This window comes from Doryrhamphus excisus, chromosome 10 (assembly GCF_030265055.1).
Source record: "Doryrhamphus excisus isolate RoL2022-K1 chromosome 10, RoL_Dexc_1.0, whole genome shotgun sequence".
Taxonomy (NCBI): Eukaryota; Metazoa; Chordata; class Actinopteri; order Syngnathiformes; family Syngnathidae; genus Doryrhamphus; species Doryrhamphus excisus.
Window position 1 is genome coordinate 15,208,642 of NC_080475.1, and position 21,592 is coordinate 15,230,233.

Here is a 21,592-nt window from a genome sequence, read left to right on the forward strand (position 1 = left end):
GACTGTAGTATTCTCCTATTAAACGATGACAAAGTTTCAGATAATGAGGTTTGTCCCCTTGGAAGTGAACCCATACAACTTAGTTTCAGAGAGTTTTTCATCGAACACTGTCACCACACCACAAAATGGGCCTTAACCTCCCCGGAGAACAAGCTGGAAGCTAAGAATACGGCTCTGGAGGAAAGCCTCGCCAAGCGTAAGGCTAGCGCTATAGATCTGGAATCCCGCAGCCGTCATAACAACATACGGATTGCGGGAGTGCCAGAGCCAGCTGAAGGCAGTCATGCTTGAAATGATTTCACGTTGTCGTTGTACCCTCTGATGGACAAGATAATTGCAAGTGACAACTTCCCCGAGTGATGACGGGCCTACTTAATGTAATGATGAAAAGTAATACCTAGAGCTTTCAATCGAATAAAATATTTAAATTTATCACATTTTTGTCCATAGTTAACTCATAATTAATGACATTCAATTGCAGATTTTTTTTTAATTTAGAATAAGTACAATGAGATTTAAATCTCTTGTGGTAAACAATTTGATCCGTCACAAATCAAATTTTGCACATCAATCAAATTTTATGATGTCGAAGAGATGTCGAAAGGTAACATTTGATGAGTATATTGAGTACCGGTATGCTAAAAAGCAAATGTGATTATCCTGTTGTGTAAATCCCCATGAAGAAACATTGCTAAAGACAAATTGTAAAAAAGACACAAGTCAGCTGTCAAGTGTATTCAAAGCTGTGTATTCAAAGCTTGTAGATGTGCAAGGAGGCAACAAACTACACAGTCACCTCAAAGGTCCTATTGGTCTCTACTTGGTGGTTAGAATAACTGCAATACCTCCCTGAGGAAAAAAGGAGGTGACGGACTATGTAGAGTGGCAAAGGGTGTGTCCAGTACTAATTGGCGTTTTGTGTATGGTCTTTCGGGTTGTTGTAAACTCTAAATGTCTTTAAAAAAAAAACGTGTTTCCAATGGATCAGGCCCGCGGATGGGTATAAGATATACAGATATAAAAATAAGATGCATTTTTCAATAAATTAACCCATTAGATCAGGGGTGGGAAAACTACAGCCAAACTACGGGGGCCAAATGTGGCCCAACACGCTTTTGAATCCGGCCCGCCAGTTGCTTTTTAAGTACCATATTTTCTGGACTATAAATCGCTCCAGAATATAAGTCGCACAAGGCCAAAAATGCATAATTAGACAAAACATACATAAGTCGCACTGGAGTATAAGTTGCATTTTTTGCAGGTAATTTATTTTACAAACTACTTGACCAAAACAGACATTACGTCCTCTTGGAAGGCAAGTTCCAACAATAATAAAAGAATAGAGAACAGGCTGAATAGGTGTAAGATATGCTAACACAATGGTTATTCAGATACACAAAAAATAAACATGAACAAAAAAGGTATCCAGTGTTTATGTAACATAAACAGTTTTTTCATTTATAAGTCGCTTAATTATAAGTATAAGTCACAGGAACAGCCAACCTATGAAAAAAAGTCCGACTTGCAGTCCGGAAAATACAGTATTTCAACTTTTAACATACAAACTAGCAACATGACTAGCAAGTCGGACGTCTTATTCCGTTAAAAAAAAAAAAAACTGTAAAATGTAATGACATTGTTTGATGTGGTCTAATGTTTAAAGTACTCCTGAAAAAAGGGACATGAGAACATACAGCTGATAGCATAACACTTTTACAGATAAAATTAGACGAATAATTCAAGGAAAATTATAAGCATAAAATAGTGTGTGTGTGTGTGTGTGTGTGTGTGTTAAATATATGTTATGTTAACTTTGTTAATTTTGTTAACTCATACGGCCCACAAGTCAAAATATTTGCCCACGCCTGCATTAGATACATAAGTTAGCCACTCTCTTGATAACAAAGACAGAAGTGTATTTCATTATATGACTTTAGGTTTGTAGCTTTTTATACAAGACTGCTGAATTTCTATTTTATATTGTCATGTTGTGATACATCCTAAATATATTGTGATATAAGCTAAGGTCCATATCGCCCAACCTTATTTCATATTATTTATTTCAGGTGTGATGTTTAACCATTGGACATTTAATCCTAGCTACTTAAAGGATGAGGCTGGTAGGATTGTTTGAGCACCCCAAAAAGGTGGGAATTGTGTGGTAGAATTACATATTACATATTAGTATGACTCATACAAGGTTACATAAAAAGACAGTTGACAAATGCATACGAAATCCCAAGGATTTGTCGCAGGCTATAACTTCAAAGCAAAACACTGTACATCCCTTTGGGCTTCTTGTTGGTGGCTCGAATAACTAGAATACCTCCCTGGGGCAGAAGGAGGCTTTATAGCAAAAGCTGCGCCGGATAATGATGATGTTTGATGAGCAAGAAGAACCATCCTCATTACTCATGTTTAGTGTTGTGCAGCCAGGAGTGGCAGTGTCATGAAAAACAAAAACAGGAATACTGATAACATAAAATAAATGTTACGAATTATCCATTGAACTGGATTTATCCATTAACTGGATATGTGTAGAATCTTACATCTGTACATTATTTTAAGTGTGAAATTGACATGGATTGATCAAAAGTTGCTATATTTATTATTATGCCGCTATATGTGTACTGTGTATGTGTGTAAGTGATCTGTAAGACTTGTAAGACTTAGAACGGTAGAACTTACCTTTCAGCTGATTCCCAAAGTATAACATCAAACGCATTTTACTTTTTAAAATGCAGTTCCCCTTTAAATACTCAAGAATTTAAAGATTATTGCTTTTTTTTTACAGTGTACTCAGATTATTACGCCATATATTATCTATGAAAAAAATGGTGTCAAAATAATGTTGACAATAATATCAGCAGTTGATATTTGCTAAATACAAGGATGAAGAGTCTTGATCCAGTCATGATGTGCTATATATATCACTATATTGACACTTACTATGGTACCCATTATGTCATTGGATGGTCATATCACCTCGTACTTTGGTACGGGACAAAAAATTTAAAAATTCTATATTCAAAAAACAAAAAAAAAACTTAAACTGTATTATGGAAAGCAGGAAGTGAACAAATGTAACAGTTACTGATTGTAAAAGTACCAGATGGAGGGGTAGGATTTAATAAGCTTTGCTTCTTCCTACTCCTTTTGGACATGTGGAGCTACCAGTAGCTCCTAACCACTTTTCAAGTAGCTCTCCAAAGGCATTATTCACTTATTATCAACTCCCACTAGATTAGAAAGTGGGGTTCGGCAGTAGTCCGGAAGTCTGCGGGAACGCTTGAAAGTGGGACCGATCACAGTGAAGTGAGCGTCCGAGGCAGGCCGTGGGTGACATTTTGGCGGGAAGCACAAATCCAGATTCCGCAAGCAAGGAAACACCAAGTATGCTGGTCAGACCAGCACAACAGAAAGACTACAGAGCAAAGCGGATTAGAATGTACTCGTTCGCATGCAATGCAACACCTATTGTAGCGTGTCTACATCTAACACTAATAAGCAAGCTGTGTTCAACCCAACAGCTAAACACAATCAACATGTAATTATACAACTGACACACACCCTTCAACAATGATCAGAATTTGACCTTTTTACATTTTACCACAAGAAGCCAGAGGGTTTCTTTTTAGTTTTTGTTTAAAAGAAAGTTTTGACAGTATGCTTTCAACTATACACTTGGTAAAAGTTAAAAGGTATTTGTGTGGACTTACAAGACAGGTTCCCAAAGTAGCGTGTTGTCATGGGGGTACGTGAATAAGAAAATAATTAGCGCCAAACACTCACAATTACGAGTGCGCCTGACCACCTCACAGCACAAAGAGACCAGAAAGGCGAAAGCGTGAAGTTCATTGCTCTGTGTGCATCATATGAGAAATAAGTAAGTTTAATGATTATTTTGAGTGTTTCATCTTGAAGATTACCATCATATTGATGTTCCAATTAATCCCCACATGGCGCAGCAGTGAAAACCTGGCGTTATGAGACGCAATTCACCCGAAAACGAGGCTTTATTGTTGATTTTTTGTATTTCGGATACTATTAAAAAGAGAGTGATAGTTCTTTTAGAGTTGGGACACCATGGGAGATTCCAGTCAGATAATCATTTTGCCATCTTTATTAAGCAAGTGGATAGGCTTTTTCGGTAATATATGTGTGTACAGAGGAGCGTGGGTTTGTCCAAAGGCGTTTGAAGGTCCAAAAGGTTCTTTGTGGTCGTGTTTAAGTCACACAACGCATACGAATGATGTACACAAGCAGTATCAAAACTAGCAACCTGCTATCAGTGTTGAGCTAGCTTTTTTTCGAACAATGGTGCATTCATGTACACTTGGAGATTACACAGCCAAACATGCACATGCGGCCCAAATCATGTGATATTTACAAAAACAACCACTTGTTGGAAATTATTTTTTTTCCTCAAAAACAGGGCCAAAAGGGCGTCTTGAGCAAATTTAAGTGAAGCCAATTTAATGTCCCCTTTTTGCGTGTTCTTCATAACTTAAAGTGGACATGCAGACAGTGCTATTATTTGAGTCCCTGCCTTTGGAAGTCATAATGGAGCTTAAACTTGAATGTTAACTAAACAGTGTTATTCTGCCGTCTGACAATTTAATAACCTATACACGTACGTTATTATTCTGCCACACATGTAACTAGTTATTTTTCTTTTTGTACAATATTATTTTCTAATATTTTTGGGTGACTTTTTTTGGAGGCGGTGAATGACGTGTCTTGCCCAAAGAAACAACAGTTATGACTGGGATGACGAAGCAGAATTGGATCTACTGTACCTTCTGAGCCACCGCCGCCCATTGATTAACCAGTAAATCCGGTTACAAGCCATATTTTAATTGAGGTGTCAGGTGCACAATTGGCTACTGATTGTCTGATTATAATTAAAAGGGCCGCCCATGTTGTTGTCAAATTGTATCTTCTATAGATTTACTACGCACAAAGTGAAATATTTCAAAAATATAATTTTGTTATATAAAATATTATATATATATATATATATATTATATATTTTTTTATATTAATATTATTGTCAATCCAATAATCTTTGACAATTAATTAACAAACGTTATTCTCAGTGATGATTTTAAGTGATTGATTAAAAGTGATGTGATTAAAAATAAGTAAATAAATAACTACATTAAACGTCACTGGCCACATGATGGATCATAATTTAGATTTTTTGCAAGTCAAGGTGGAGTCATGTGCGGGCATGGCAATTGATTGACAGCTTTTACAGGCTCCTCCAGTGATATAAAATGATCCTTCCACCATCATTAGTGATACATCTCAGCCTTGACTGGATCACCTGAATCATGCCCTACCTTAAACTCAGCTCAACACTGTGTGAGTATTCTATTCTATTCTAGTATATATCTAATTAAAATGTTAAAATGACCTTTTATTGTTTTTCTTTTCTTCTTCTATTTCCAGTGCTCATAGCAACATGCTTCCTCTTCAAAACAGGTGACTATTGTTTTTGTGGGACGGGCATATTTTATTTGGGTGAATAAAAGTGATTTGGAGAGATAACACTAGTATTAAATATAACACTAATTTGCCACAAATTTAGGATGTCATGTTAAAAAGATGGTTTGATAATAATAGATTGTCCTTGAACCTAAGTAAAACTAAAATCATACTGTTTGGTAACAGCAGAAAGGACACGTCCCAGCAAATACAAATAGACGGTGTAGACATTGAAAGGGTGAAGGAAAATAAATTTCTGGGGATCACAATAGATGAAAATATGAGCTGGAAACCTCATATTACAAATATACAACATAAGGTGACGAGAAACATTTCAATATTGAACAAAGCAAAATTTGTTCTCAATCAGAAATCACTCCACACTCTTTATTGCTCTCTGGTTCTACCATATATTACTTATTGTGTGGAAATATGGGCTACAACAATTTTACCCAGAGTTATATACAATACAGTTTGCAAGATAATATGAAATATGAGATGAAATATATGGCCAGTCTATACACTATGAGATCTTGCGATTGAGTTGTTATGAGGCATTATAAAAGTATAAAAATACAATAAAATAAAATAAAATCACAAATACTTAAACTTGCTGATATAGTTCATCTTCAAACAGCTAAAATAATGCATAAGGCTAAAAATAACCAATTACCTAAAAATGTCATCCAATACTAGAGGAGAATAATAGAGGAGAAATATGATCTCAGGGAAGAAGTACATTTGAAACACTTATATGCTAGGACTACGTTAAAAAGCCATAGCATTTCAGTATGTGGAATCAAACTATGGAATGGATTGAGTAAGGAAGTCAAACAATGCACAACGATGAGCCAATTCAAGAAACAATACAAGCAGTTGATGTTTGCTAAATACAAGGATGAAGAGTCTTGAACCAGTCATGATGTGCTATATATATCACTATATTGACACTTACTATGATACTCATTATGTCATTGGATGGTCATATCACCTCGTACTTCGGTATGGGACAAAAATACATAAAAACAAAAACTTAAACTATATTAGGAAAGCAGGAAGTGAACAAATGTAACAGTCACTGATTGTAAAAGTACCAGATGGAGGGGTATGATTTAATAAGCTTTGCTTCTTCCTACTCCTTTTGGACATGTGGAACTGTGAACTGATTATGGGATGCACTCAATTGGAATCTGGTGCATGTTCAAATGAAATAGAACCATTACCATTACCATTACATGGATTGGTTTAAGTGGCCTCCAGCATCAATGAATTTCTGTGTATGTGGTTGGGTAAAGTTAGGAAACTCCTTATTAGATGTATATAGGCATTTTTGTTTTGTTCAATCATTTACGTTGGTTTCTACAGTTGTGCCTACAAAGCGTGTAACCACCTGTGAAAGCCCTGGGAACGTGCATTTCCTCAAGTGTGGTAAGACTTCTCAATCTTTTTGACAAATTAATTTCAACTGGATGAATGACCTCATGGGCTCTTATGTCGTAGACCAGGCCAACTGTTAAAATGTGGCTGTAGGATACATGCCTAGAGGTGCACACCTTATGGATCAATAATGTCTCTCTGCACGTGACAGATTCTGGAGTGATCAGCGTCCAGGGTGGTGTGTATGGCCGCACAGACCCAGAAATATGCGGTGAGGGCCGACCTCCACAGCAGCTTGCTGACACGGAGTGCTCTCAGGAGGGCGCTGTGGACATCCTCAAGATGAGGTATTCATTATCTTCAAGTATCTTCAATAGCATAGCACCAATAGCACCAGGTACAGCAGTGGATGTGCAGTCAGAGCCAGCCACTGCTGGCCTAAACACGATCAAAAGTTGTATATTTACAACTTAAGTTGTACTATTTGATAAAACTTCCACAAAGCTAGTAAAAGTAAAGTAAAACTACTCACCTGTTCAGTTCTTAACAGTATCGTATTACATTTTACTGAGCAGCCACACTCTTTCAGCTCTATAGTTATCATCACAAAATATGGGTTGTCTCCTTTGATGGTGGGTTAACATGGACGTTATTCTATTCCATCACAATCTTTTATGATTATGTCTGCAGATGTAATGGCAAGAAAAGATGTGAACTGAACATCGATGTTTTTCGTACTTCTGATCCCTGCCCTGGCATCTTTAAATATTTAGAAACCAACTTCACTTGTGTGCCACCCAAATTCTGTACGTATGAAAAGTACCGCATGTATGTTGTAAACAATCTCATGATCGCTAACATGTTTTATTTGGTTTGATTAGTTCATGTCTTGGCATGCGAGGACTCTTTGGCACATTTGTCATGTGGTAAGATTGACTCACTGGTGTGGTTTATATAGATTTGATTCTAATATTCTTGAGTACTTATTTGGATGTTGTGCCCCCACCCACTGTTTCCATCCTGCTTACATCACAATTGTCTCTCGTTTTTAGCAGAAGAAGAACAAGTCATAGTTGTCAAAAATGCCATATATGGACGCACTGACCAGAGGACATGCATATTCGAAAGGCCGCCATCTCAGGTCCAAAATGACGAATGCAAAGGCAAAGTCAAGTCAACCGTTGCAAACAGGTATGATTGCACTCTTGGGGAAATAATCACGTATCGCATTTTGCAAGAATTTAGGCCACATGCAGTGGGGATAAGAATAGATATGCCCCACAATTAGCATAATGTAGATGGAGCAGGATTATCTCATTCTCGTTTGAATATTGTAGACAGCACATATAACAGGTATTCATTTCATTCATTCATTCATTTTCTACCGCTTATCCTCATTGGCTGGAGCCTATCCCAGCTGTCTTTGGGCGAGAGGCCGGGTACACCCTGGACTGGTCCCCAACCAATCACATGTAGGGCACATATAGACAAACAACCATTCACACTCACATTCATACCTATGGACAATTTGGAGTCGCCAATTAACCTAGCATGTTTTTGGAAAGTGGGAGGAAACCGGAGTACCCGGAGAAAACCCACGCATGCACGGGGAGAACATGCAAACTCCACATATAGATCCCCGAGGGTGGACTCGAACTCAGGTGTCCTAGCTGTGAGGCCCGCACGCTAACCACTCGTCAGCCATGCTATTTTCATTCATGTTTAAATTTGAATTGTGAATATTTGTCATTTGTGTCTGTAACATAAACTTATTTGCTAATTTCCTGTAAGCCATCGTTTCCTATTTGTCCAACAGTTGCAATGGGGAAAAGAGCTGCACCATCAGAGCAAACAACGCGAACTTTGGAGACCCCTGTGGGGGAACCTACAAGTACCTGAAAATTATTTACACCTGTGAATGTAAGTACTTAACAGCCTAGTTATCTCTCAGTTTATATTTAAATTGCACCATGACCCGGGGCAGGGAACCTATTTCCTTCGTTTTTCATCAGATTTTATTGAAATCATCAGAGGTCCTTAGTAAATAATATGATGCAATGATTTTCTGTTTTTTGGATTTAATATAATTTGAAAATGAAATTGGGCTGCACGGCGGTCAAGTGGTTAGCGCGGAGACCTCACAGCTAGGAGACCCGAGTTCAATTCCACCCTCGGCCATCTCTGTGTGGAGTATGCATGTTCTCCCCGTGCATGCGTGGGTTTTCTCCGGGTACTCCGGTTTCCTCCCACATTCCAAAAACATGCTAGGTTAATTGGCGACTCCAAATTGTCCATAGGTATGAATGTGAGTGTGAATGGTTGTTTGTCTATATGTGCCCTGTGATTGGCTGGCAACCAGTCCAAGGGTGAACGGGGCCTCTCGCCCGAAGACAGCTGGGATAGGCTCCAGAACCCCTCCGCGACCCTTGTGAGGATAAGCCGCAGAAAATGAATGAATGAATGAAAATGAAATTGGATTAACAGACATTTTATCTAAAATCATGTGGTACCCGAATCGTCACAGTTATCACTGACATGAATGTTTTGTGAGCGCCAGGTGATGTAACACTGCAAACAATAAGCCAGTTTTGAGTGCACAAAACCTGCATTTTGTCAGGTTGTTAGTCAGCAGGTTCCGAAAGTGTGGCTGTGTTCGAAACCGCATACTAACTACTACATACTCCCATGCCCATACTATCCACACTCCAGACTGCATACTACATGTTAACCCACAATGCATTGCACTCCTACCCCAGCCGAAATCGACAGACTGAAGCTGATTTCACTTTAGCTCTAAACTCTTTAAATTAATCACTTTATTGAGATTTTTTTTTAAATCAGGCGAGAAAGTGGCCGTTTAGATCCCGAGTGTGCCATTTATTTCTCCAAATACCAACCGTGTATGTTTACAATTTCGTTCGGACGAATTCGGCAAAATTTAAGCTAGCTGAAATGAGCAACGCACTTCAGGTTATTTTCACAAAATAAAACACCCCCTTTTGCCATACAAAAAAAACACATAATGATAAATCACTGCTTTTACTTTGAAAACAAGACGCGAACCAACTCGCTATACATCCTGCTTGACATCGCCGTTTGGTCCATCCTGCTGGCTCAGTGTTCAGTCAACTTTTTTTCCCGCGGTGACGTCACCTCGCGTTGCATCCTGGGTAATTTGAGTATGATTAGTAAGCTGATGATACATACTCAACATTTCTGGCCTTCTCGCACACTCAAAAATCGCATACTGCCAGTATAGACACACTACATACTCAAAAAGTTAGTATGAGTACTAGGTAAGTATGCGGTTTCGAACACAGCCTGTGTCATACATTTAAGGCATTGTTTGTTTGTACATTCATATTGGTTTCCACAGTTGCTTCTCCAGTGCAGCGTGCAACCACTTGTGACAGCCTTGGAAATGTCCATCGCCTTAAGTGTGGTAAGACTTCAGTCTTCTTCACAAATGTATTTAACTGGAAAACCATTATTTGTTTATGATTTTTTTAATATTATGTTTAACAACTTAGTCATGTACTGTGTCTTTATACTGCCAAAACAGATTAAGTCTGGTATGCACCTGTGTTTCAAACTGTACTACAGTTATAATATAAAGGCTGGACTCAACAGCATTGCATTCATATACAGTATATAGGTCCACTCCTTATGTATCAATAACGTCTCTCTCGGCCTGTGACAGCTTCTGGAGTGATCAGCGTCCGGGAGGGTTTGTACGGCCGCACAGATCCAGAAATCTGCAGTGAGGGTCGACCTCCGCAGCAGCTTGCCGACACAGAGTGCTCTCAGGAGGGCGCCGTGGACGTCCTCAAGACAAGGTTATTCCTTGCACTTGTTTGGAAAGCATTATTAGTCAAATGAACATGAATGAATGAATATAATATCATTACTGAACATGGAAAGTGGATTATATCGAATACACTAACTGAACAAATTGCTAGTAATTCTTGTAAAATGGAGAATGGGGATGATTAAATAGGCTTTGCTTCTTACGAATTTTGTTAATTTTGAGTTAGCAGTATACAGGCAGTGGAAAAGGTAACCTGCATTGATTGGCCGCAGCGTGAGGTACACTTGCACAGTAGCACAAAAGCGGCATCAAGCATGTATGGCTAACATAAGTGTGCTGAAATATTCCAAAATTTCCAAAGTTTGCCATGTTTGCATCGATCACCAACTCCAGACAGCTCTTATGTTTACACTTGTAAACACAAAAAAATGTACAATTTTTTTTACTTGTAAACACAAAAATAATTAAAGAATAAAGAAATCAAATAAAGGATCACTTACACACATACACACTACACAATGACTGCGTTTCACACCCATGTGTTGAGGAAGCGCCTTCGTATTTCTTCTGCTTCATCACATATTTGTTCTCATTTTGTCTGCAGATGTAATGGCAAGAAAAGATGTGAACTGAACGTCGATGTTTTCCGCACTTCTGATCCCTGCCCTGGCATCTTTAAATATTTGGACACCAACTTCACCTGCTTGCCACCGAAGACCTGTATGTGTGGAAACTACAGCCACGTATGTCGTATACTACAATGTGGATCACATGATCGCTAACATGTTTGATTTGATTTCATCAGTTCATGTCTTGGCATGTGAGGACTCTTTGGCACATTTGTCTTGTGGTAAGTTATTTTTATGGTTTATATAGATGTCATCAAAAATAAAATGAATTTCTAATGAGCTATGTTATTAGATATGACTCTAATTTGCTTTGCTACCTAAAACACAAAGATAAGACTACACAAAGCTATTTTATTCGGGTAGTTTAACATACATGTACATTAATCTGCATGCGGGCTGCACAGTGGAAGTGTGGTTAGCGTGCAGGCCTCACAGCTAGGACACCCAGGTTCAATTCCACCCTTGGCCATCTCTGGGTGGAGTTTGCATGTTCTCTCCGTGCATGCGTGGGTTTTCCTCCCACATTCCAAAAACATGCTAGGTTAATTGGCAACCGGTCCAGGTTATACCCCGCCTCTCGCCCGAAGACAGCTGGGATAGGCTCCAGCACCCCATCGCGCGACCCTCGTGAGGATAAGCGGTAGAAAATGAATGAATGATCATATTTAATGCACAAAATGTAGCATGCCCCCATCCTCCAATTTGTATGTGGCCCTTGTTGGACACCCATGTTAGTTTTTTACACCTTGCCATCCTGGTTAAATCACAATTGTTTCTCTTTTTTGTCAGAGGAGGGATACGTTATAGGTGTCCACGGGGCCATCTTTGGACGCAGTGACCAGACCACGTGCATATTTGAAAGACCTCCATCTCAGGTCCAAAACGATGAATGCAGAGGCGACGTTAAATCAATCGTCGCAAACAGGTATGATTGCACACTTGGGGAGGAAACCACACATAAATAAAATAGTAACACAATAAAGTGGAACCTTGGTTAGCATCCGCCTTGGTTAGCATGCTTTTTGTTTCAGGTTAGCTTACAATATGCCGTGCATTTCATCATGATGCATTGCATGGGTCCATCCAAAATGGCAACAGGAACCTTAATCAGTTCATGCTCAATGACTCGGTGGGACAACTCTGGTTTGAGGTGTTGGTACAGGATCCAAAGTTCCTCTAAAGGTTGAGGCATGACAATCAAAGAACAGTTTTGCTCTTGTGGTCCAAAATGACAGTCCCCTTTAAATTACATTTAAAGGGGGTAGAAAAAAGATGCTGGGATGCTCATAATACTCTACATCAGGGGTCGGGAACCTTTTTGGCTAAGAGAGCCATGAAGGCCAGATATTTTAAAATGTGTATCTGTGAGAGCCATATGCATTTTGAATGCAATAAAATGTGTGCATTTTTATGTAAGACCAACAGTTTTAGATATAATGGGCTCTAATTATGTAGACCAGGCACACTACCCCACGCCAATGGGGTGTGGCCAGCATACTTTCGTGAACAGCGCAGTGTCTAATAATAAATCAAATACTTGCTGCCATTAATGCAACTTCTGCTGCTGCATAGTTTTGAACCGTATTCAGTACACGTATTTAATTCTTTTGGCCATCTTCACCAGAAGGCTTGGTTCTGCAGCTTTAGCTATTTGACTAAAGGAGGAAAGTTTACATTTACATGTTTTTTTGACATCTCAATGACCGAGGTAGACTACAGCATTACCCAGTAATAATCAAGTTTTGGTGTTTGACCTGGAAAATATCATCAGGAAAGATAGATATGGTTGGCCGTATTGCAGCAGAATATAGATGGACGAATTAAAATGCATAAGAAAGTTGTTGATTTTGAATATTATTTTCAACAGTCATTTCGGTGATGGTTTACTTTAAAATGTTAGCAAAAATACATTTTTATTGTGGTAAGAAATGCTTGAGAGCCAGATACAGTCATCAAAAGAGCCCTACCTGGCTCCCGAGCCATAGGTTCCCTACCTCTGCTCTACATGCAGCTACTGCCATCTTATGGAGTTCATACAAAACTACATCAGGAGGTTGCCTGGAGCAAAAGTCATTAAACATAAACATTTGTGATCATGAGTTCAGATTATGTTGCAATCATAATATAGTTTATTAGATTATACACTCTTCCACATAGCATGCTATGTATAAAATATACTTTTTATATTAATACAAATGTATTATGTCATTGTATGGTCATATCACCTCGTGCATTATTAAAAAACAAAACAAAACCTTAAACTGTATTATGGAAAGCAGGAAGTGAACAAATGTAACAGTTACTGATTGTAAAAGTACCAGATGGAGGAGTAGGATTTAATAAGCTTTGCTTCTTCCTACTCCTTTTGGACATGTGGAACTGTGAACTGATTATGGGATGCACTCAATTGTAATCTGATGCATGTTCAAATGAAATAAAACCATTACCATTACCATTGCCATTACCAAATACACAATGAGGATTCTTCTAAAATGGCCGCTAAGGAAGTCACTTTATTCAGTGTGGTCATTTTCTTTTCCAACAAACTTATTGCTACTATTTTGCAAGCCAGGTCACACAATTACGACAAAGATTGTCTTATTTTTTGCCGAAAATGTGTTAATTTCCTGTACAATAACATTTCCTATTTGTTTAACAGTTGCAATGGGGAAAAAAGCTGCACCATCAGAGCGAGCAATGGTATCTTTGGAGACCCCTGTGGGGGAACCTACAAGTACCTGAGGGTTACGTACGTGTGTAAACGTAAGTAGGAAGCTGCCTAATTGGTTTTAGATATGTGGTGTAAATGTACCATGGATAAAGTGTTAGTGTTTACGTTTTCACCATAATCTTCAATTAACCTTTTTTTAAAATCAGTTTTTATTGTTTTTAGTCCATAATATGATGCAATGATTGTTTTATTATTGTACATAAAGAGCATTTGTAGGTTCATTAATGTAGTTCATCTGAAATTGTATTATTGCAACAAAATTTTCACTTTTGGACCTGAATTATGTGTGTACACATATGTAAATAAAAACAAAACCTAAAAGACGTATGAATACGTTGTTGTGTTGGGGCATGCCCCACAGAGACAAAGCAACCGTATCACTGCCAAGAGGTCTGACTCCCTTTGCAGTTGAATATGTGTCTGACGTGTATGAAGCATGTAGGTTCATAAATACTCCAAATAATAACAATAACAATTAACAACGTATTTATGTGCTTTTTGCAGATTCATGGAATTAACCCAACATTGCTCAGTGAACATAACGGGATGTTTGTTACTGAGGTCAGTGTACAACGATGCATTTTTGATGGTGGGGTTTTTCTTGACTTTTACTTATCGAATATGCTTTATTCTTCTCTCTGTTATATTTACGATTTATTTTTACAATGCAGCAGACAAGGAAAAAAATACCTATAGGCTAGATATTCTTATGAAAAATTATTCATCGATAAGGTTAATGCAGTTATTTATTGATTTTATTCAGTCGAAAAAAAATCAATTAAGGGGCACTAATGGGCACCTCCATTAATTTATTTTTTTCCCTATGTATTCTCAGTGCTGTAATAATCACCTTTAGTTTAGACTACCAAATGATGGTTACATTAGGGGTTGCTAGACCACCTCCAGGGCCCCATTGGTCTTGGTCTAACTCCCTTGGTCTAACCCGCTGGAGGGTCAGTTTGCCTGAAGTGTCTGCACTAGCTATGGTGGGCGATTTTCTTTCCCATCAGACCCCACCTCCTCACAATACTTGGCTGTAAACTTGTTCAACTCTGGTATTTTCTGTGAAGAAAGGGGAAATTTAAATAAAAATATAAATCCCCCATTTACCTTGTATTTCATGTGTGTTGACGGAACTAGCATACAGTAAGTATGTGAAATCAGGAAGTTTCAGTCGTGTTTTAAATCAGCAAAATACGGTAAGATACTACAACTATTACATATTATCATCATTGTACATGTTAATGCATGATCACAACATGTATGTCAAACGATGCAACGTTGTTTTTTTTTTTTAGAGGGCTTCATAGTCGAAATAAGTGTGTCCAAATTATGTGCTTGGTTAGCTAGCTCATATTAAATCATTTTGTTGCGTTATAATGCACAGAAAAGGGAAAGAAATATGTGTTCATGTTTCACATAAGGATTGTGAATGATGGGCAAAATTACAAAAAAAGTGCAGTTCCCCTTTAAGGCCCACCCATTTCCAGTTAAACCACCACTTCCAGTTTATGCCCCGCCCACTCCAAGTATAGATATGCTTACAGACGGATACAATAATTCACTTTAATGAAAGGGGACCAATTATGCTAATTTTTCGGCCCTTTGTGGAGTCCTATAGAGCAGCTACATACAATAACCAGCACAGAATGCTTTCTAGATCAGTTTCCCAAAGTGTGGGATGCAGATGGGCCATGAGAAGTCATTAAAAATATGATTCATTTTTGCTAATAATATTTTCATTGCAAAATATTTATTGTACGATAAAAAAAATATTGTCCTAAGTAATAACCTATTGAGTGTTATTGACCTGTCACAATATTTTAGGAACCTTATACAGTTTATGATTGGAACGTAGCTCTCTGGTCATCATGCCAGTCTTTAATGCAGTTATGAAAAGTATGAGAATTAATTCTGTCTTGTGTGTACACCACAGATTAAAAGTTTGGGTTTCCTTTATCCCCCTGCTTTCATTTCACTCCTGAATCGTAATAATAATAAAGTTTATTATTATTATGCTCATTTTTATAATAATGTTAATTATTATTATTAAGTTAAGTGCTCTGAGAAGGCAGCATTTCGTCTATGTACTGTTTATAGGACAAAGGTGGGCCGCAGACATTTTTTAGATTTTCAAGTTAGCCCTGAGTTGGTCAGGTTTGGGAACCCCTGTTCTAGATCTCCCAGAACCTGTACCTATTCCAGCTGTATTTCTTTGCAAACGCACTCCTGTGATTGGTCACACTCCCTCCCAAGCATTCCCAAAGAGGTCCGGACTACTGCCGAACCCCCCCACTTCCTCTTTTTTTCTTCTCCTTGGCAGCTCAATACACAGCTGTCACCTAAAGACTTCAATTTCTTCCAAACTCTATCACCATTTTCCCGTCCTTAACACCAAACCTGCTCATCACCTCCGAAACTTCTCCTGATGAACAATAATGTCTTGGCCACCTCTTGTCGGACAAGTTATATTTGTTCACGGGGGCAACTATGGACGCCGTGACCGGACTACACATGCACATACAAAAGACTTCCAAGTCAGGTCCAAAACATTGAATCCCTGAGCCCTTCTACACTTGTTGCCAACAGGTACTGTATGGTTTCACACCTGGGGAAGAAAGCACAAATGAAATCTTGTGGGAATGTCGTCCACATTTAGAAGAGGTAGGGGATAAACACTTATGATACTGCAAATGTAGCTGTGGTTTATACAAAACTACATCAGGTTGCCTACAGCCACAGCTGTGAAGGCACCCTGATGGTTATTTGCTTTTGTAGACTACACCCTCTACATCTTTGTGATTCTTTGAATAGAGGTGTTAATTTTATAGGAACTGAGATCGATTAAAATTATAACGTGGCAAAAGGACAGATTCACCATTTTTGCTCAAAATAAATCCTGTTACGTAAGAATAATAGTAATAATAGTAGTCATCAGTAATCATTTATTTGCAGGCAAAACACACAAGGCCAACCAACGTACAAGCAGTCAAGCAAGCCATTTTGTAAGCCAGATTATACATTTACAACAAAATTACCACAGATTGTAAGATATATTTTTGCCAAAATGTGCTAATTTCCTGTAAGCCAACATTTCCTCTTTGTTCAACAGTTGCAATGGAAAAAACAGCTGCACCATCAGAGCAAGTAAGCGGGGTCTTCGGAAACCCTTGTGTGGGCACTTACAAGTACTTGGAGGTTGCTTACACCTGTGAATGTAAATAGATGGTTGCCTATACTAGCATTTAGCATATGTGGGCTAGATTTAGATTTAAATCATACATGTCATAAATTTAAGAAAACTACAAAAAAGGGTAAATTTATTTATGCTTTTTGCAGATCCTGCGGCTTGATTCCATAGTTAAATTTTTTACCGAGTCCAGCGTGCATATACAAACCGCAAAGAACAAAAAATGTCTTTATAGACTAAATATTATGTCATTGATTTATTGATTTTGGTTGAACATACAAGCACTAAAAATGTCACTAAGCTTCACTTGAATTTTATTTTCTCTTTAATGAATTCATTTTGGCGGCACGCGGTCGAGTGGTTAGCGCACAGACCTCACAGCTAGGAGACCAGGGTTCAATTCCACCCTCGGCCATCTCTGTGTGGAGTTTGCATGTTCTCCCCGTGCATGCGTGGGTTTTCTCCGGGTACTCCGGTTTCCTCCCACATTCCAAAAACATGCTAGGTTAATTGGCGACTCCAAATTGTCCATAGGTATGAATGTGAGTGTGAATGGTTGTTTGTCTATATGTGCCCTGTGATTGGCTGGGGAGTCCAGGGTCCAGGGTCTCTCGCCCAAAGACAGCTGGGATAGGCTCCAGCACCCCCGCGACCCTCGTGAGGAAAAAGCGGTAGAAAATGAATGAATTAATTAGTTAATTTTCTTATTTAGTGGCAAATGTATTCTTAGCGCTGTGATATTCATTCTGAATGAAAACTACCAAATGACGGTTAAGTTAGGGATGTCTTCGGAGAGGTCCGTCTTAGATGGGTAGACCACCTTCAGGTTCCCATCCTGGTCCACCGTTCGAACCTGCTGGATGGTCAGTTCATGGGATACGTCTGCACTTGCTTCCTGGTCTGGTGGTGCGATATCCCCCTCCCCACTGGACTCCGCCTCATCCCGGTGCTCGGCTGTAAACTTGTTCAACTCGGCCATTTTCTGTGAGGGAAGAGGTACAGTGGAACCTTGGTTAGTGTCATTAATTCATTCCAGAAGGTCCAACTCGAAGCGAAACGTGTGCGAACCAAAACGATTTGGTGAATCTTACACCAGCTCAATTCATTCCAATTCTTCTGGGGAGCAATTTGAGTCATAAAATGGTATGAAAAAGTTTGGGTACCCCTGATTTCTGATGACTGCTCATCAACATCAACTTTGAGATCAACAAGCTTCACAACTATGGAGATAACGCTGTATTGGGGGGAAAAAAGTAAGAGAGAAACCTTACTGCAATCAAAGTGTTCATTACATCTTTACAGATCTGCAGGCTGCTTGCGCTCGTCACCTCCAAGAATAACTCTTTGGTTGTCCTCTTGATCTGTTGAGGATACAAAAATATCTGAGGTGGGTTCTGCTGAAAGTCCTGTAGATGAAACCCAGAATAGAAATCACACACCTTGGTTTTCTCACTGTTTGTGATAGGCGGGAATGAGATGACATGTCCCTCTGCGTCCACTAAGCAGGGATACAGCGCTTTTCCTTGCAGAAGCTGCAGGTATCTACAAGAAAAAGGCAAGTATGCAATAAATACTGAGAGAAGTTGTGTAGCACAAGCACCCAATACTACGTCTATCTTGACACTTAACCTTAAGCCATGTACCACATTTAAAAAACAAAGCTTGTTATCCTGGAGATCAGATGGGGACATCCCTACTATTGACAGACCTCTATTTAAAATTGTAAACAAAATAGAGCAATAAGGCAAAATTAATTATTGTGTGACTGACTTGTGGAGGCCAGTGACATTCTGCCTTTTCTTCTGCTTCCTCAGCTCGTTAGCCTCCAGTTGAAGATGTCTTATCAGCTCCACGGCCGTCATCTCCTTCCGACCCAGTGGCACAATCTTGGCAGGACATACAGTAAAGAGAGCATGTATTAATTCAGAGGGAGAGAATTCTTTTTTTTTCTTCTTAATTTATTTCAGACATGCATACTATGTTACATTAATGTATCTCACATATACACTTACAATACGCTACACTTACAATATCTATTTATATACTTACATATATACACACACACATACATATATATGCAGCATACATACACATATTCATACATATACATACACGCACATATACATATATATATATACATATATACACACACACACATATATACACATATATGTATATACACACACACATATATACACACACACACACACACATATACATGTATGTATATACACACACACACATGTATATACACATATAAATGTATACACACACAAATATATATATATATATATATATATATATATATATATATATATATATATATATATACATATATATACTACACACACACACAACACACAGACATACATACGTACATACACAACACCTCATTACTACACATGCCTGAAAAGGAGCAGGAAGAAGCACAGCTTATTAAATTCTACCCCTTCTCCACGCCAGAGCAGTTACCAATTCAATAAGTGATATTTTTTTCCACACATATAATCACAGAACCTTACATAAGACAAAACAAGAAAAGAAGAGTAGGAACATCAGACACCTCAGCAAAACCCCAGGACATTGCCCTAGCACACCACCAACCCCGCCAGCCAACCCACCTGGCCCCGGACCCCCCAAGCCCCTGAGTGCACCCACCTAGAGCCCAGCACCCCAGCAGTCCCCGCTGCCCTCCAATAAGAAGCCATTTTTGTTTTGAATTAACAACTATATAAGGAGGTGAATCTGAATCTCATGAGAGTTGGATAGATGTGATGTGGGCCTACCTTTAGCTGTGTGGGAGGTTGGGCCTCATACACCAGAGGACCTTTGAGAAGCTGCACATCATGAGTAGCAATGGTGGCAATGGTCCTCTTCTCGCATATTTCCTCATGGAGTTTTGTCTTGATGGGTGGGGGAAAGTAGTGTTAGAAGTCAAGTGAAAAGTTTGGATACCTCCGCTATCAGCTTACGTACCTGAGCAATCAGAAACCTCTTGAGAGCGTTCCCAGGTTTGAGGTTCATGCCTCGGACCACACAGCACACCAAGTAAGGCCGCACATCCTTCACCTCTGTGCTTACTCTGACACTGAGCGTGTCGGGAGCATCAGAAACACGGAGAACCCTCACCACCATTTTGTTCACTTCTTCCACCTCATCATCATCTTCCTCTTCATCCTTATTCTTCTTCTTTTTCTTCTGCTGCTGTTGCCTCTTCTTCTTGTCAGAGCTGCGCCCTCCATCCACGTCACCGCTGTCCTCACCATGCCTCCCTTTTCCTCTGAGGTAGTCCAGGATGGACTTGGTCTGGCAGCCGTTCATCATCTTCTCCAGGCGCTTGTCGTTCAGCTTGTTGCCCTTGAAGTTGATCTCCTTCAGCTTAGAGCAGTCACTTAGAGTAGATGGGACCTCGCTCAGCTTGTTGTTGGAGAGATCCAGAACCTGTAAGGATGGGCATGAGCAGAACAAAATCTTAGATTTTATGATTTGGTTCCAAACACGTTACAACTTTATTCTCGTAAAATGCACATTTAGCATTGCACAGTGAGTCTACCTTTAGAGCAGGTAGCCTGTAAATATCTCTGCTCAGCTCAACGATGGCGTTATCCGAGGCGACCAGGGTGCAAAGCAGATCCAAGCGCTCCGAGCAGAGATCCTCAGGGAAGCCAGAGATGCGGTTCTTTGAGATGTTAATGGTGGACAGTTTGGTGCACTGGCTCAACCCATTCGGGAGAGCCTCCATGCTATTGCAGCTCACATTCAATGTGGTCAGCTCTTGTAGCCGGGTGACTCCTTCTGGCAAAACCTTCAGGTTATTAACCGAAACGTCCAGAACTTTTAGGGACTTGAGGCTGCCGATGACATCCGGTATGCAGTCCAGTTTGTTTCTGCACAGGATGAGACTTTGAAGGTTGCTCAGATGCTGGATGTCGTCGTGGAGCTTTGTCAAACTCGGACACTGGCTAACTTCCAAATAATTGAGCAGCTTGAGGGAATAAATGGCAGGCGTGAGACCCCCATGTGTGGAAATCTTCTTGTCGGCTGCTGCGCCTTGCAAAACCAACTCTCGTCTCTTTTCTGTCGCTACTTTCTCTACTTCTGGCCATGTTTTCATCTCGTCCATGTTGCCGAATCTCAGAATTCCACGACTTCCGTTTAGATGCCTTCAAAAGAAAATACAGCACACGGGGATATAGAGCAACTGTTTATGTTTACCCTGAAAAAGAGAAACACCGAGCTGCTGCTCTGTACGGACCGGCTGTTTCGAATATCACGCTATTTTTCTCTGGTGCCGAGGTTTTACTTTGATCACGTTTGTCTGATTAAAGCTTTATTTTGAAGTTACTAGATATATATCCTGTCAAACC

General features: G+C 39.3%; 2 protein-coding genes across 3 annotated transcripts; one reads left to right on the forward strand and one right to left on the reverse strand.

Annotated features, from left to right (window-relative positions):
• Window positions 1-3,832: 3,832 nt before the first annotated feature.
• On the forward strand, window positions 3,833-15,132 carry LOC131137034 (rhamnose-binding lectin-like). Of its 2 annotated transcripts, none has more exons than XM_058084520.1 (16): window positions 3,833-3,886; window positions 5,261-5,367; window positions 5,455-5,487; window positions 6,856-6,918; window positions 7,079-7,214; window positions 7,558-7,673; window positions 7,749-7,793; window positions 7,920-8,058; window positions 8,684-8,787; window positions 10,244-10,309; window positions 10,568-10,703; window positions 11,280-11,395; window positions 11,481-11,525; window positions 12,094-12,229; window positions 13,964-14,067; window positions 14,540-15,132. In XM_058084520.1, exons 2-16 carry the CDS (start codon window positions 5,337-5,339, stop codon window positions 14,551-14,553), a joined length of 1,284 nt encoding a protein of 427 aa, XP_057940503.1. In that variant the 5' UTR covers window positions 3,833-3,886; window positions 5,261-5,336; the 3' UTR covers window positions 14,554-15,132. The 2 variants fall into 2 exon arrangements, with proteins under 2 accessions (XP_057940503.1, XP_057940504.1); XM_058084521.1 differs by having other exon boundaries at window positions 7,923-8,058.
• Window positions 15,133-16,966: 1,834 nt separating this feature from the next.
• On the reverse strand, window positions 16,967-21,377 carry lrrc47 (leucine rich repeat containing 47). Its single transcript, XM_058084946.1, has 7 exons — window positions 20,779-21,377; window positions 20,202-20,666; window positions 20,012-20,128; window positions 18,996-19,111; window positions 18,665-18,767; window positions 18,497-18,586; window positions 16,967-18,207 (listed from the first exon to the last, which is right to left on the reverse strand). Exons 1-7 carry the CDS (start codon window positions 21,346-21,348, stop codon window positions 17,983-17,985), a joined length of 1,686 nt encoding a protein of 561 aa, XP_057940929.1. The 5' UTR covers window positions 21,349-21,377; the 3' UTR covers window positions 16,967-17,982.
• Between the last annotated feature and the right edge of the window lie 215 nt (window positions 21,378-21,592).

Coding starts and splice junctions, on each gene's coding strand:
- LOC131137034 (XM_058084520.1), top strand. CDS start 5,337: ATGCCCTACCTTAAACTCAGCTCAACACTGT. Junction 7,794..7,919: donor TTTGGCACATTTGTCATGTG/GTAAGATTGACT, acceptor TCTCGTTTTTAG/CAGAAGAAGAACAAGTCATA. Junction 10,704..11,279: donor GTGGACGTCCTCAAGACAAG/GTTATTCCTTGC, acceptor TTTTGTCTGCAG/ATGTAATGGCAAGAAAAGAT.
- lrrc47 (XM_058084946.1), bottom strand. CDS start 21,348: ATGGACGAGATGAAAACATGGCCAGAAGTAGAGAAAGTAGCGACAGAA. Junction 20,129..20,201: donor AGAGGTTTCTGATTGCTCAG/GTACGTAAGCTG, acceptor CCACCCATCAAG/ACAAAACTCCATGAGGAAAT. Junction 18,768..18,995: donor AATGTCACTGGCCTCCACAA/GTCAGTCACACA, acceptor TTTTTCTTGTAG/ATACCTGCAGCTTCTGCAAG.